The sequence below is a fragment of the Dermacentor variabilis genome, chromosome 1 (genome assembly GCF_050947875.1).
Source record: "Dermacentor variabilis isolate Ectoservices chromosome 1, ASM5094787v1, whole genome shotgun sequence".
Lineage (NCBI taxonomy): Eukaryota > Metazoa > Arthropoda > Arachnida > Ixodida > Ixodidae > Dermacentor > Dermacentor variabilis.
The window spans coordinates 64,641,937-64,655,068 of NC_134568.1; the positions used below are offsets into that span (position 1 = coordinate 64,641,937).

General features: G+C 44.0%; 1 protein-coding gene across 2 annotated transcripts in view; it reads left to right on the forward strand.

Moving 5' to 3' along the window:
• The window catches only part of LOC142578731 (rap guanine nucleotide exchange factor 1-like), a 137,753-nt gene that overhangs the window by 15,047 nt on the left and 109,574 nt on the right, over positions 1-13,132 (forward strand). For both annotated transcript variants that reach the window (XM_075688258.1, XM_075688249.1), the window contains exons 3-4: positions 6,800-6,972; positions 8,154-8,298. In XM_075688258.1, the coding sequence (XP_075544373.1) occupies positions 6,800-6,972; positions 8,154-8,298 (318 nt within the window). The remainder of the gene's footprint in view (positions 1-6,799; positions 6,973-8,153; positions 8,299-13,132) is intronic.

The window sequence follows — 13,132 nt, forward strand, 5'->3', positions numbered from 1 at the left end:
GCTCTCGCGCACGGATCCGCTGGCAGTCGTAGCCACCACTGTGGCAACGCTAAGCCTAGCTGCTTCGACGTTCGCTATTAAGCTTCTTGCCGTTCGATTCCGTGTTTCTTCATTTCTCCGTTATCAGCAATAATTTTGACTTCGAAGCTCGGAAAGCATGGCGCATTGCATAATGCTTGTTCCCGAAAGTTAGTTTTGCCTCAATACAGTTATGTGATGCGGTGAAGCATTAGAAAAGTATTGCGGTGAAGCTTAACAAGCATAGGAAGGGGTGGGACACAGTATGTACGCCTGCACCTGCTCCCTCCTGTCACAGTAGCAGCACCGATATGCCTAATATGTATACTGGCAAGCATTCAGATCTTTTTCAGATGTGCCCTTGTCAATTTGAGCCCTTAAGGGCAGTAAAAGACGTATTTATTTTTTCGGACTGCATGATTCTTCGCAAGTTTTCATGGCCCCTAGGAGGTCCGAAAAATTGGACGTTGACTGTAAACTGACCAAGTGTATGCTTCAAATGGTCCGTGGGGCAAACGCGCAGCGAAAGGAGGACGAGAACAGAAAGCACCGGCGCATTGAGGAATGAACGGGGAATGAAGTATGTGACCGCTTCTTTGAAGGAGCCTGAGCTTAAAAAATAAAGTGTTGGCTGACGCTGAGATGCAGATGTCCCTCGCCGAAACCAAAGTAAACTGTTTAAAGCAGTGAAACAACACTGAGGCATCGTGCGCGGGCTGAGAGTATGTCAGGGTAGTTGAGCTTGACTTACGAGCTGTTGAGAGTAAATCTCAATTGTGAAAAAGTTCGGGTTTGGTACCACTGAGCTTGCTATCAGTTGATAGAAATAGCTCATATTCGAAAATATTTGCTTCTGTATGCATCTTCTTTTTATTCGTATTTGAGGATGTCCGACTCGCTTTGCAATTTTTTTCTAAGACATTTTATTTGCTGTGCATTTTACTAACCCCTCCCTTCTACTCTTTCTTTTTTTAAATAGCATAAACACTACTCCTTTGTATTCAAATTGCATTAAGTCAGTTCTTTAATTTTTTTTTCATATGTTTACTAGAGAGTGACAGCGTCAGGCGATATGGTTTCAGCCCATCTTGACATAAAACACAGTTCTACATAACTCAGGGAATTTTGCGAAGGCATTCGGGGAAAACCTGAAAAACTCAGGGATTTTGGAAATGTCACCTTGGTAGACACCCTGCTAGGGCTTGGTCTTGCAAACATAAATACCCAAGTTAGTGGACGATTTGATAGCCATCACCGTAGCACAATTGGTAGTACAACACACGCATAATGTGGAGGTTGTGGGTTTGGCTCCCATTGGTGACAAGTTATCTTTTCGTCCACTTTCATTTCCCCTTTCTTCATTATTTTCTACATTTCACTTTCAACTACAGCTATTTTCCTCGATGCTTTCCTTGGCTTCATTGTCAATTGGCTTCATGTGGTCATGATTAACAAAATCAAGCCCCTCAGTTCCCCTTCTCTCATATGTTTTTGCTGTTACATAGAAGAAACGCATCTAAAGCAATTGCTGACCATGCCCGCCTGGTCATCCAGCCTATGTTTTGCAACATGACAAAGGATTCTATGCCATTCATTGATGAGCCAGTAAACCTTCCGTTTAATCTTAAGGCTCTCGTCTTTGTTGAAGCAAAGGTTTGATGTGACACCACTTATAGTAAAGCTGCCAATACAACCTAACTTCATTAGAATGAAGTCATGCTTGCTACACAAGGCGTCATTAGGTTGCAGAGTTTGTTGAGGTTTGTTTCAGTGGCAAAAATCTGCAGTTTAATGGTGAATAGCATCTTATCAATAAGCATTTATGAATAATATCCCACAAGGAACTTTAGCAACAATGAAGGGATAGAAATCACTCACACACAGGGCTGAGAAAAGATACTTTGCAATTGTGTCATGATACGGTACAAGATATTCAGGTATTCAGGTACAAGGTATAGGTATAGGTACAGGTGTATAGGTACAGGTATATTCAGGTACAAGTATTTGAGATACAGACAGAAGATACTACCGTAATTATTGTATCTGATCGACACTTTCCACTTGTATCTTAATATGCTTCGATACATTTGCAGATTTCTTCTTATAGATCTTAATGTAGCAGCAAACGTGTATGCACAAAAATCTTTGCTCGGAAATTTCTTAACTCCGACCAACCTTGTTGCAGTAGAAAAAAATTTACTTTAGTACCTCAAAATTTTTGTCTTTCTTGCTCAAAGTATATTTTCATTCCGAAACAGTTTATTTATTTTGCTTTAGCTGCTTAACATAAAAGCTCTTTGTGTGCAGTGCTGTAAGTAGTTTTTGCTTGTTTGTGTAATTAATGGGAGTCACTGCTGTGCTTGCCGACCAAACAACATTCAAACTTACATCCACGAGATTCTTCTAATCGCTGATCTGTGAAAGCCACTAGATGCAAGGCAGTCCTATTCTTGCATTTTCAAGCTTCGTAACAAAGCACCACGCAAGAGAAACTTCTGTAACGACACTATAGCGGCATCAGAATTTGCGCGAAAGACGCTGCACACATTGGCATATGCAGCACAATACGGTGGCTGTAAGCAAGTGTCATTGCACTGATGCAACTAAAAAAAAGGAAACTAACGAAAGGTCAATTGCGCACAGATGTTGGTGTGCTTGTTTTTGTTGAGACGGCGTGAGCACCACCACGTGACTCTTCTCCACCGATAGGGACGCGCAGACCTCATTGCCTGCCCTTGCTGTAGGACTCTGGCGGAAAGGTAAAAGAATGTCACTGCCTTTAATTTTATTCAGGTGGCTTAGTGGCAGTAGTATCAGCTTGAGAAACAGAGTTCAGGCAAAGTTTATAGTTTTGCACAGGGATGTTGCGATACCAGTCTCTTGTACCTTAAGATATACAGTACATTCTTTCATGTATCGGAAATACAGATACTGATATACGTCTTGCCAGACATATCATGATATAGGTACAAGATAACCAAAGAGTATCTAAGATAGTATTTAAGATACATGTATCTTAGATACTGCTCAGCACTGCTCACACATGCAGTAGAGATTTTGTGAAGAGCAATGTCCAATGTGAGCTTCATCTAGTGTTTATAGCCACCATAAAATGGTGCCACGCATATATGTATACCATCATAATCATGGCCTGCCAACATGAGGGTGCCATTTTCTTTGTTACAACAGTGTAGTGATTCATGAGGCCAAGATCAGTGTAACATTGTTTATAATAACAATGATGACGATAGCAAGGTAAGATCACCCCAAGACAACGGGTGTTCTTTTCGTCATTTCTAAGGCACACATAAGTTACCTTTTGCTTGATGTTTTCCTGTCTGACTGGCCTGTCTCCAGAAACTCTTATTGTTTCTAATATACAGTAGAATCTCGATAAACGGAAATCGCTTAAACAGAATTGCTGCTTAAACGGAACAGTCGCCTGTAGTTTGGTTGGTTTTGTATTCACATAACGTAAAAAAACTTTCACTAATCGGAACTAAAATTTCCGTATCACCGTGTAAACGGAACCGAAAATGAAACTTCTTGGCAGACCCATTGTCAGTTTTTTCTGGTTCCGGCTGTTTCTTGTTTTTAGTCGTAAGCCTCACCTCGTTGGTAGTCAGCCGTGTTTGCGCAACGAATGAGCAGTTCTTGTGTTGTTTTAGCACAGGTCTTATTCTAGTCGTTCGTCAGTTCAAGTCGCCGAGGTTACTGGGCTAGCCTCCCGCCGCCTCGTTCCTGCCGTCGTGGTGCCATTCGTGCTTCATTGCCACGTTGGCGTTTTCTAACATCGGTGGCCTGTAAGCGCTCGCGAAGTTGAGGCTAGCCTCTGTTGTTTCAATGGCGGCACAGAAGCGTGCACACTATGCGCTTACATTAGAAAAGAAGATGGACATTATTCTTGACTTCGAAAGTGGCTCTTACACGAAGTCGGCGCTCGCGACAAAGCATGGCGTCTCGAAAAGCAGCTTAACGAGGATCCTGCACAACAAGGAGAAGCTATGGAATGTCTTCGAAAGTTCGCGATTCGGGCCCCAGAGGAAGCATCTGCGACAAGGCGACCACGAAGAACTAGAGAAGTGTCTCGTGTTGTGGCTTAGGAGAGCCCGGAGCCAGAACATTCCCATCAACGGACCACTAATCCGTGCCAAAGCAGAAGAGTCTGTCCTTCAACTCGGGGTAACAGACTTCTTGTGCAGTGAGGGCTGGCTGACAAGGTTTAAAGACAGAAACGGCCTCGTTTTTTGCACCATTGCAGGAGAAGCCGCAGCAGCTGATGCGACAGCGTGTCGCGACTGGCGCGCAGGGCGGCTTCCGGAGATTACGCGTCAATTCAAGGACGACGACATCTACAACATAGATGAAACCGCGCTTTTTTTTAAGCTCCTGCCAACGAAATCGATGGCTTTCAAAGGTGAGAAATGCACAAGTGGCAAACTGAGCAAAGAAAGACTGACTGTTCTTGTAGGAGCGAACATGTTGGGCAGTGACAAGCTGAAGCTGCTTGTGATCGGGAAATCGAAAAACCCTCGCTGTTTTAAGGGCATTACTAATATGCCCGTGACTTACGAGTCAAACTCAAAAGCGTGGATGACGCAAGCCCTCTTCAACAAATGGCTGCACACCGAGGATGCGCGATTTTCACGGCAGAAGAGGAAAGTACTTTTCCTTGTTGATAACTGCCTTGGACATGGGACTGTAACAGGACTGAAGTCGATTCAGTTGGAGTTTCTCCCGGCCAACACCACGGCACTGTTGCAGCCCATGGATCAGGGAGTTATTCAAGCCCTGAAAGCCCGCTTCCGCAAGGGTCTCCTGCAGAGGATGCTGGTTTGTATGGACCAGAATAAGGAGTACAAGGTGGACATCCTTGGCGCCATTCATCTTATTGGCGATGCCTGGAGGCAGCTGACTGCTAATAACTATAGCAAATTGCTTTAGGCACGTGGGATTTTCTTCGTGTGGCCAGGCATCCGACTTGCAGGATTTGCCTGAATGTGACGGTGAAGATGCCCTTGAGTGGCAGGAGGTAGTAGAGCAGTGTGCTTTAAAGGAAATCCATCTGGACTTTGATGAGTATGTGCACATCGATGGTGATGTTGTGACTTGCCCTGAGAATACGGTGGAGAGCATTGTTGCTGAGGTGTGTGATGAAGAAGAAAGTGAGCCAGAAGAGGAATCTGAAGGGGTAGCTACCGTGGAGCCTACCACACTTCAAGGAGCAGAATCAGCTGTGCAGTATCTCAAAAATTTTTTTCTGACGGAACCAGGATCTGAAATGTTTGTCCAAAGCTTAAGTGCCATGGAAAAAACAATCCTAAAGATGCAGTTCCAAGGACTCAACCAAAGCAAAATTGGTGCATATTTTAGTGCACAGTGGCTAATTGTTGCCAAATAAACTTAACGAGTGCTGTACCAAAACCTCTTGCAGTTTTCTTCCTTTCTGAAAAACTTCTCAGGTACATTCAGCTTCTAGTGCTTAGAGTTCCATAATATGGTATTAAGAGTGCACGCACATAAATCTGCACTTTTGCACCTCTCTCAGTAAACGGAACTCCTGTTAAATGGAACAAATTTTTTCGGTTCCTTGGAGTTTCATTTATTGAGAGTCTACTGTAATTGTCACTAGCTTCTCTATTCAGCCTTTTCCTTTTTTATAAAGCCCTGTTAAAAGTGATGAGGCCGCCCAGTCTGTCCATGTAAGAGCCTGAATAGTTCTCATTCCCTTATTCAGAACCGACACTGCAAGAAAACGTCACTTTGTGGCTAAAGCAGTGATACACAAATATTGGTCCCCCACCCTCCAGAAATGTTATCTTCATACACTTGATCCATCTCTGAAGCTATGTACCAGTGCCATCAAAGGTTTCCCGCACTAAGGCGACATTGTTGTGCCGCCTCTGGCTTGAGGTGGCATTTACAAAGGCCTACTCATTCCACATTGAAAGGGAGATACACCCATGTGTGACTCTTGTAAAACAACAGAAACTGTTGAACACATTTTGTGTCCCTGGTAGGACGTCGAGTGTGAACCCCTCCAGACAGCATGGAACCGGCTGGACTCTAGGCCATTTTCAGAAATGAAGATCTGTGTACCATGGCTTTGCGCATTGGTGGCACAGAAATCCATGAGAGCATTATTCTCAGCATTATTCTCAGTATCTCAAGTCGACAAGTCTTGGCGACCATTTATAGACTCTGTGAACACCTTCGAATCTGTGTGGAACTGTGCACTCTCTCCTCTCTCTTTTTATCCCTGTATCCCCTTTCCCGAGTCCAGGCTAGCAAACTGGTCTTCTGTCAGGTTAACTTCCCTACGTTTCCTCTCTTTTGTGTGTCTCTGTAAGAAATAGAAAAGCAATGCCTAATTCCGGGACCCTCACATAGAATCTTAATTGCAAATAAGTGCGAACCTTACAGTTCTTAGTAACATCACATCATCATGCAGCTTGCTGGTTGCTATGTTGGTAGTTGTATTTGCTAAAAGCCCATGACAAATTGTGACACAAAAACATGCACAGAAGACCAGATAGACGCGCTTCTTGAAATGTGTGAGACTAACAAATGACATCATTGATTATCAACATTCAGTATCATGAATGCCAAAGGCCACCCACTAGGGTGTTGTTGCTAATAGTTGTGTGGTCTTTGCATTAAGAACTCCTGTAATATAAATGCCTACGATGCTTCCTGGAACTTCAGAGTAATATTCTAAAAATACTTTGCATGTAGTGTGACCCAGTTTTAGGCATCAGCAAGCAATATTTTACCTTTACAGGGTGATTCACAAGTGAACAATGACATGAAGCAAATCTCCAATGCCTTGCGATATTTTCAAGACTCGGTTGAAAAAAACACCTTGGGCCACCTGCCTGGCTCTGCAAGCATTGTCCTGGAATATGTGTTGCACCTTATCTCACTTCTTAAGAAAGACCTCATCAATGACCAGAGGTGAGCTCTGCAGCATTCAGCGAAGTTCCTGTTTAAGCGAAAGTCAAATTTAACCTCTCTTTTTCGCTGCTGAACTTGAGGTTGTGGGTTTGATCCCAGACACAGCGACCCCATTTCGATTGAGGCAGAATGCAAAAATGGTCGTGTACTTATAAATTTAGGTGCAGGTTAAACCAAAGTGGTTGAAATTAGCGGAGTTCCCCACTATGGTGTTCCTCATGATCAGATTGCAGTATTGGCATGTAAAACCTGTGAATTTAATTTTCATTTTAACCTCCCTGTGTCAATTTTGAAGTAATACAAATGAATTCACTTATGCAAGGGCTTATGCAATTTTTTTTACAAATTGCCTACGTTTAACAAAAATTGGTCCTATAAACAATTCAAGCTTGTCACAATACAACCCCAGTTCTTGAAGGTTGCAAGATTTAGTACCTAGGAGTTATTCCAATTTAACCCTTTTAAGCGCTGGTTGAAAATGGGAGGAAAATTAATGTAATGCTGTTCTCTCAAATAGAAAACTTATTGTGCGGTGCAAACATACATGACATTTATACACCAAATTTGTTACTTCAATGTGAAAAAAAAAAGAAAAAAACTTACCAAATGCCATTAGTGTCTTCGTATGACAACCATAAACTACTATATAGCTTTTGATCCTCTCATACAGCACCATACCCATCATGCAGAGTAATGTTGTAGTAATTGTGACAAATAGAAAGAACGAACTTTCTGCCTTGCTGCTATTCGAAACGAGGAAAAGGACATGCAGAAAGTGATTTAGTTACCGTGAAAATTTTGCTGGATACATGGCACTTAGAGGGTTAAAGGAAAGCTGGAATAGCAAAATAATGAACTCGCAAAGAAAAAGCAAAGTAAAAATTCACTTTTAATGACTGGATATTTTTGAATAAGCAAGCTCGTGGAGTAAATGTTTTTCTACAAATGTCAGAAATTGATAACTGTCTTGTTAAATTGGAACAGCTTTTAGTTCCTTTTCATGAATACAAACAATCATTCACTGCATAACCAGAGTGACCGGTGATTGGCTGGTTAAAGAAAAATGTTCTAAATGTGTGTACTTTATCAATGAGATATAATTCTCATGGTAGTATTGCTTTGTTTGAACCTCACAAAGTATCTGTTTCTCACTGTGTTTTGATAATATTGGCTTGTTTTAGTTCGGTGCTGATGTCTACAACCAATCAAGTCTACCAGAGCTTATCAAGGTTCATTGAATGGGCAGACGATGTGATGCTGAACAGAGAGCGGGCAACCATGGAAGGTGTTAACCAGGTCGTCCAATCTCTTCAAGATTCGCTCAAGGTCAGTCTTTGTTCCTTTTTTTGTTTATCTTTAATATTTTTATACTCCGTGCTTTTATATTCCGGTCAGGAGTGCAAAATTTGGCTATGTGGTAACTTACCCAGTTTGTTTCTAATTCAGTGTTCAAGACCAATGTTTCAGAAAGTGCTTACAATGCTAGAAGTGTACCATACTAGTGGACAACTTTCTGTGGCAATGAAGGGAAGGCTACGAAAGCAAAGCGCACACAAACGAGAGCGCTTCTGAAAGAAGTCCCACACTTTCATCTGCATTAGTTTAAACTGGGGAAGTGAAAAAATAAGACTTTATTTAGGACAGCAAAATAAGACAAAACACACTATTGAGTGTTGAGCTGACTTATTTTGTGGCTTTTCTCTTCTGCCTCTGGGCAAATGCGAAACCGTTGCACAAGAAAGCTGTGTTGATTCAGTGTCTGCTCTGAAAAACAAAAAGCGCTGCCAAACGCTGCTGGACTACTTAATGCAGTTACACATGTGCAGGAGCTCCGCCCCCTTAGCTTTCCCTTCATTGCCACAGAAAGTTGTCAGCAAATATAGTACGCTAGGATGCCAGAGGTATGCCAGAAGTGTATATGTTATTTGCTATGATAATAGACAGTTTTAGTGTAGCGAACGCTATACCATCACGTATGCTAAAAAATAGTGGGTCGTCACTGCGCATGCGCTGAACGCTAAACGAAATAGCGGGTATAGCGGGCGTATGCAACGCAAACGAGTTAGCGTTAGCGTTTTTTCGTGGTTTGCGGAGTTTGTGTGAAACATGGCAGTGGTCCCGGTTGCCCGCTTCGAATTGAATTTGGCGTTGCTCTTGTAAAATGCACTTCGTTCGTAGCAAATGATTGTGTAAACAGCTTTCGCTTAGGCTCAGGCCGCTTCGACGGCAGAGTATTATGGATAACCTCGTGGTGTTTTCAAGATCGCTTCTCGTTTCGAACGAGTCGAAGCCTAAAGAAAGAAACATTCGAGATGTCAGCACCACCTATCGCTACAGTCGGGAAATAGCCGCAACGATGGCATATGGCCTCTGAGATCCAAAGATTTCGCCAGCCAACTAAAACTAAAAAATGTGCGCTGCTTAGCGTACGCTACACTATAGTGTATAACATACGCTATAAGTTGCGTACGCTAAACTAAAACTGTCTAATGATTTAATACTGATGTAACTGTAATTGGAATCAAACAGATCTTGTTGTTTGTTCGAATTTAGTAGGACTTCATACCATTGATTGTGAAAAGAACCATACCTTGAAAATCTGAGCGCATGTTCCAGAATTTATTTAAAGACATACTAGTTAAATAGTTTTAGATGTGAATTGTTTTCTGCGGTATCACACTTAACCAGTTGACGCTCAAACATGTAAATATATGGCACTGCGAACAAGTCGCGAATGGTCGATGCCGTATACAGTAGAACCTCGTTCATACGTTTTGGAAAAACCACGAGAAAAAATGTACTAAACGGGAAAACATGGAATCCGAAGTAACTAAAAAAATTTGACAGATTCAACTATTCTTAATTCGAAATGTTGCGCAACCTAATGCAACCTAATGCGAAATGCAACCTAATGCGAAATGTTGCGCGGATTGCTGCGGCTGGAGATTCTGACGCGCGTCGAGCTGGTGGACGACGACGCATGCCACCGAAGTGAAACGTGATGCCCATATTGTGCCGCCTGTAGCAGAGGATGGTGGCGCATTTGGTTTATCGCCTACTGAAAGCATGCAGTACGCTACTGATGGTACAACGCACTGCGCACCATGCTCTGTAAAACAGGTAGGTGAAGACGCTTATCGCAATAGGTTTGGCGGCGATAGCTATGAATGCGGTGTGCAACGGCCCGGCCGGAGATTTGCTGGTATGGAAATAAGAAACTCTGCGCGCCGTCATTTTTATGTGAGATTGGCGACTATATAAGTATATTGGTCTCGATTAGTGCGGCTGATGCCTTTTCTTGTTCACATGGGATCAAGCGACTGGAAAACGTATACGAGTACAGTCGAACCCAACTATATCGAACCCGTTTACATAGAATTATTCTATATATCGAACAATTTCTGGGCACGGTATAGTTACAATGAGTATATATAGCAAAAATTACGTTTACATTGAAAAAAATAGCAGCGACCCCCAGTATATCGAACGTCAAGCGGTGGAAAAGTGCCCCCAGAAGTTGGCTTTCCCTCGCGGTTGCGGGGAAACCCGATGGCGCGGCTCCATCCAACCGCTCTCCCTACTGTGACTGCGCTGCTTCGGGAGCCGTCGACACCCCCCTGCAAGAAATGATCCAGGCCCGCCTGCAGCGCTTGCTCAGACAGCCAATCAGAGGCTCTTGTGCCCTCGTCATGCAAAATGGCGAAAGTGCGAGTTGTCTCGGTGCTTTTCTGGTCCATTGTGTGTGTGCCTTGTGGGCCTTCTCCCGCAGTGTTGCCGTGATGAAGCGGCAGAATTTGCCTTTTGTCGTGAAGCTCGAAATCATAAATCGGGTCGAACGCGGTGAGAAGTCAGATGTGTCCCCGCAGCGTGAATGATTCCGAGGAACACTCTCAGGACAATCTTGAAGAATAAGGGGGAAATTGGGTCGAACGCGGTGAGAAGTCAGATGTGTCCCCGCAGCGGGAATGATTCCGAGGAACACTCTCCGGACGATCTTAAAGAATAAGGGGGAAATTAGGGCTAAAGTGGCCAAACTCTCGCCCCGGTGCCCGTGGCGCCCGACGCGTATGCATGGCCGTGTACGAGTGGTTCATCCGCAATTGCTTCAGCCGTGCCGGCTTCCGCGTGATTGGTGAGGACTGTAAGTTCTGATGAATGCGACGCAGCCGTTGCCGGTGTTGCCGAAACTTGGAGTGAGCTGTCAGAATTTCCGGAAGCTGTTGACGAATCAACAGTGGACGAGTTTGTGAGTGCAAATGATGGTGTCGCGACCACGGGAGAGCCCGAAAACAAAGACTACATTGCCGACATCGTACCGGGCTCAAGTGAAAAAGGGCACAATGAGGAAAGCAACGACGGTCCTTTGCCTACATCCTCCGAAGTGATTGGTGCGCTCTCACTAGTCCGGTGCTTCTGCACGAATGCAGAAGGTTGCGGCCTCAGCTGCTCCCGACTCCTTAGACAATGTGGAGAATTGCATGCGTCGCAGGCAGCGAAGCCCAAGCACAAAGAAATGCAGGACTATTTCATGCAAAACTAAGCTAGTTTCATTAATGAAGTGATTTTATAAATGATATGTGCTTTTATGACATCCAATTATTCAGCAGGCTAATATCGAATTATGTTCTATATCAAACTGATAGGCGTTTTTTTGTGAGTTTGATATAGCCGGGTTCGACTGTATACGATCGAAGTCTGTAGCAGGGAACGGCATCATGTTTCAGCTATTAAAAGCGTGCCCTATGCTTCCGACGGCACCACGCGCTGTGAAACAGATAGGCGAAGGTGCTTATCGCAATAGGATTGGCAGTGATAGCTGTGAATGCCGCACGTGATGACCCCTGGAGAAGATTTGCTGGTACCGAAATAAGAAAGTGCGTGCCAGCGCTTTCATGTGACATGGGCGGTCGAGTATTGTGGTGAAGCTGTCTTGGCGGGCAGTTATATACTGTTCTCAATGGCGCGCGCCTTGCGCATTTTCTTGTTTACATGGGATCTAGTGGCCTGAAAACATATCACGCAATCGTAGTTTGGTGACATACTGAACATTGCTGCTGAAAAATTGGGTGTTCTGGAAACGTATGAACCGGTAAAAGATGAGTGCAACTCTACTGGGTCATTTTTTCTGTTCTCGATTGCGAACATTGGCGCTGGGAAAACGTAAGTAATGGGAATGTATCAACGAGGTTCTACTGTAATTACCACGCAGTCTGTATGTTTGAAAAACGCAACAATTTTTCAGCTCTCTCTGTTTCCACACAGGGTGGCAGGGATACAAGAATTTGTCTTTTCTTTTTCCTTTTTGCTTCATAGTCTCTTGGCTTTAATTCCATGGCTTGTTAACGCCAGCACGTCAGTGACCACTCGTGCAGGCATGTAAACAGTTAGTTTTCGTTTCGTCTTGTGGGCTGTTTCTGTTTTGCACTCGTACTAAGTGATGTTTATCTGGTTTCTAACCTCTGAAAGGGTCACCACTAGATCACATCTGTTCACAGGCAGGTACTGGTACAGTCGACTCCCGTTAATACGAAGTTCACGGGGACCGCAAAAAACTTTGAATTAAACGAACTTCCAATTAAGCACAAAACACAAAAAACAGCACTTTATTTGTGGCGAAATCGAGTATTTTCTCTAAGAAAAATAGTCGGTCATCTTGCTTTGCTTCTTGCCGAATCGCGCTGCTGAAAGCAAGTTCTGCAGGCTGTAGATGTGGCGGAACGCTTCTTCCGCGTTACCTTCAGCAGCAAAGAAGCGCTCCGCGAGAGCAAGGCCCGCAGCTACATCGGCAGCCTTAGGTTGCGGCTCGCCTTCAACGTCATCGTCGCTTTCCTGGGTCGCTTCCTGGGGCCGAATAATCTCTGCAATTTCGCTATCCGTCAGCGCACCGCACATTTCGACCGCCTTGTCTACGGCGACGTAATCTTCAAAATTGACGTCCCCGAGAGCATCACCAAAATCAGTGCCGTCAAGCTCACTTGTTGACGCTTCCTCCGCTGAAATTTCAGAGGCATCCTCCGAAGAAGCTGCCACAAAACCGCAAGCCCTGAAGCAGTTTGCGATTGTTCCTTGCTTCACACGATCCCATGCTCGCGCCAACATGTGGATGGCACTAAGCAGGCTCACCTCGTACTTTGTGGAGCTATCCATACACAAAATCATG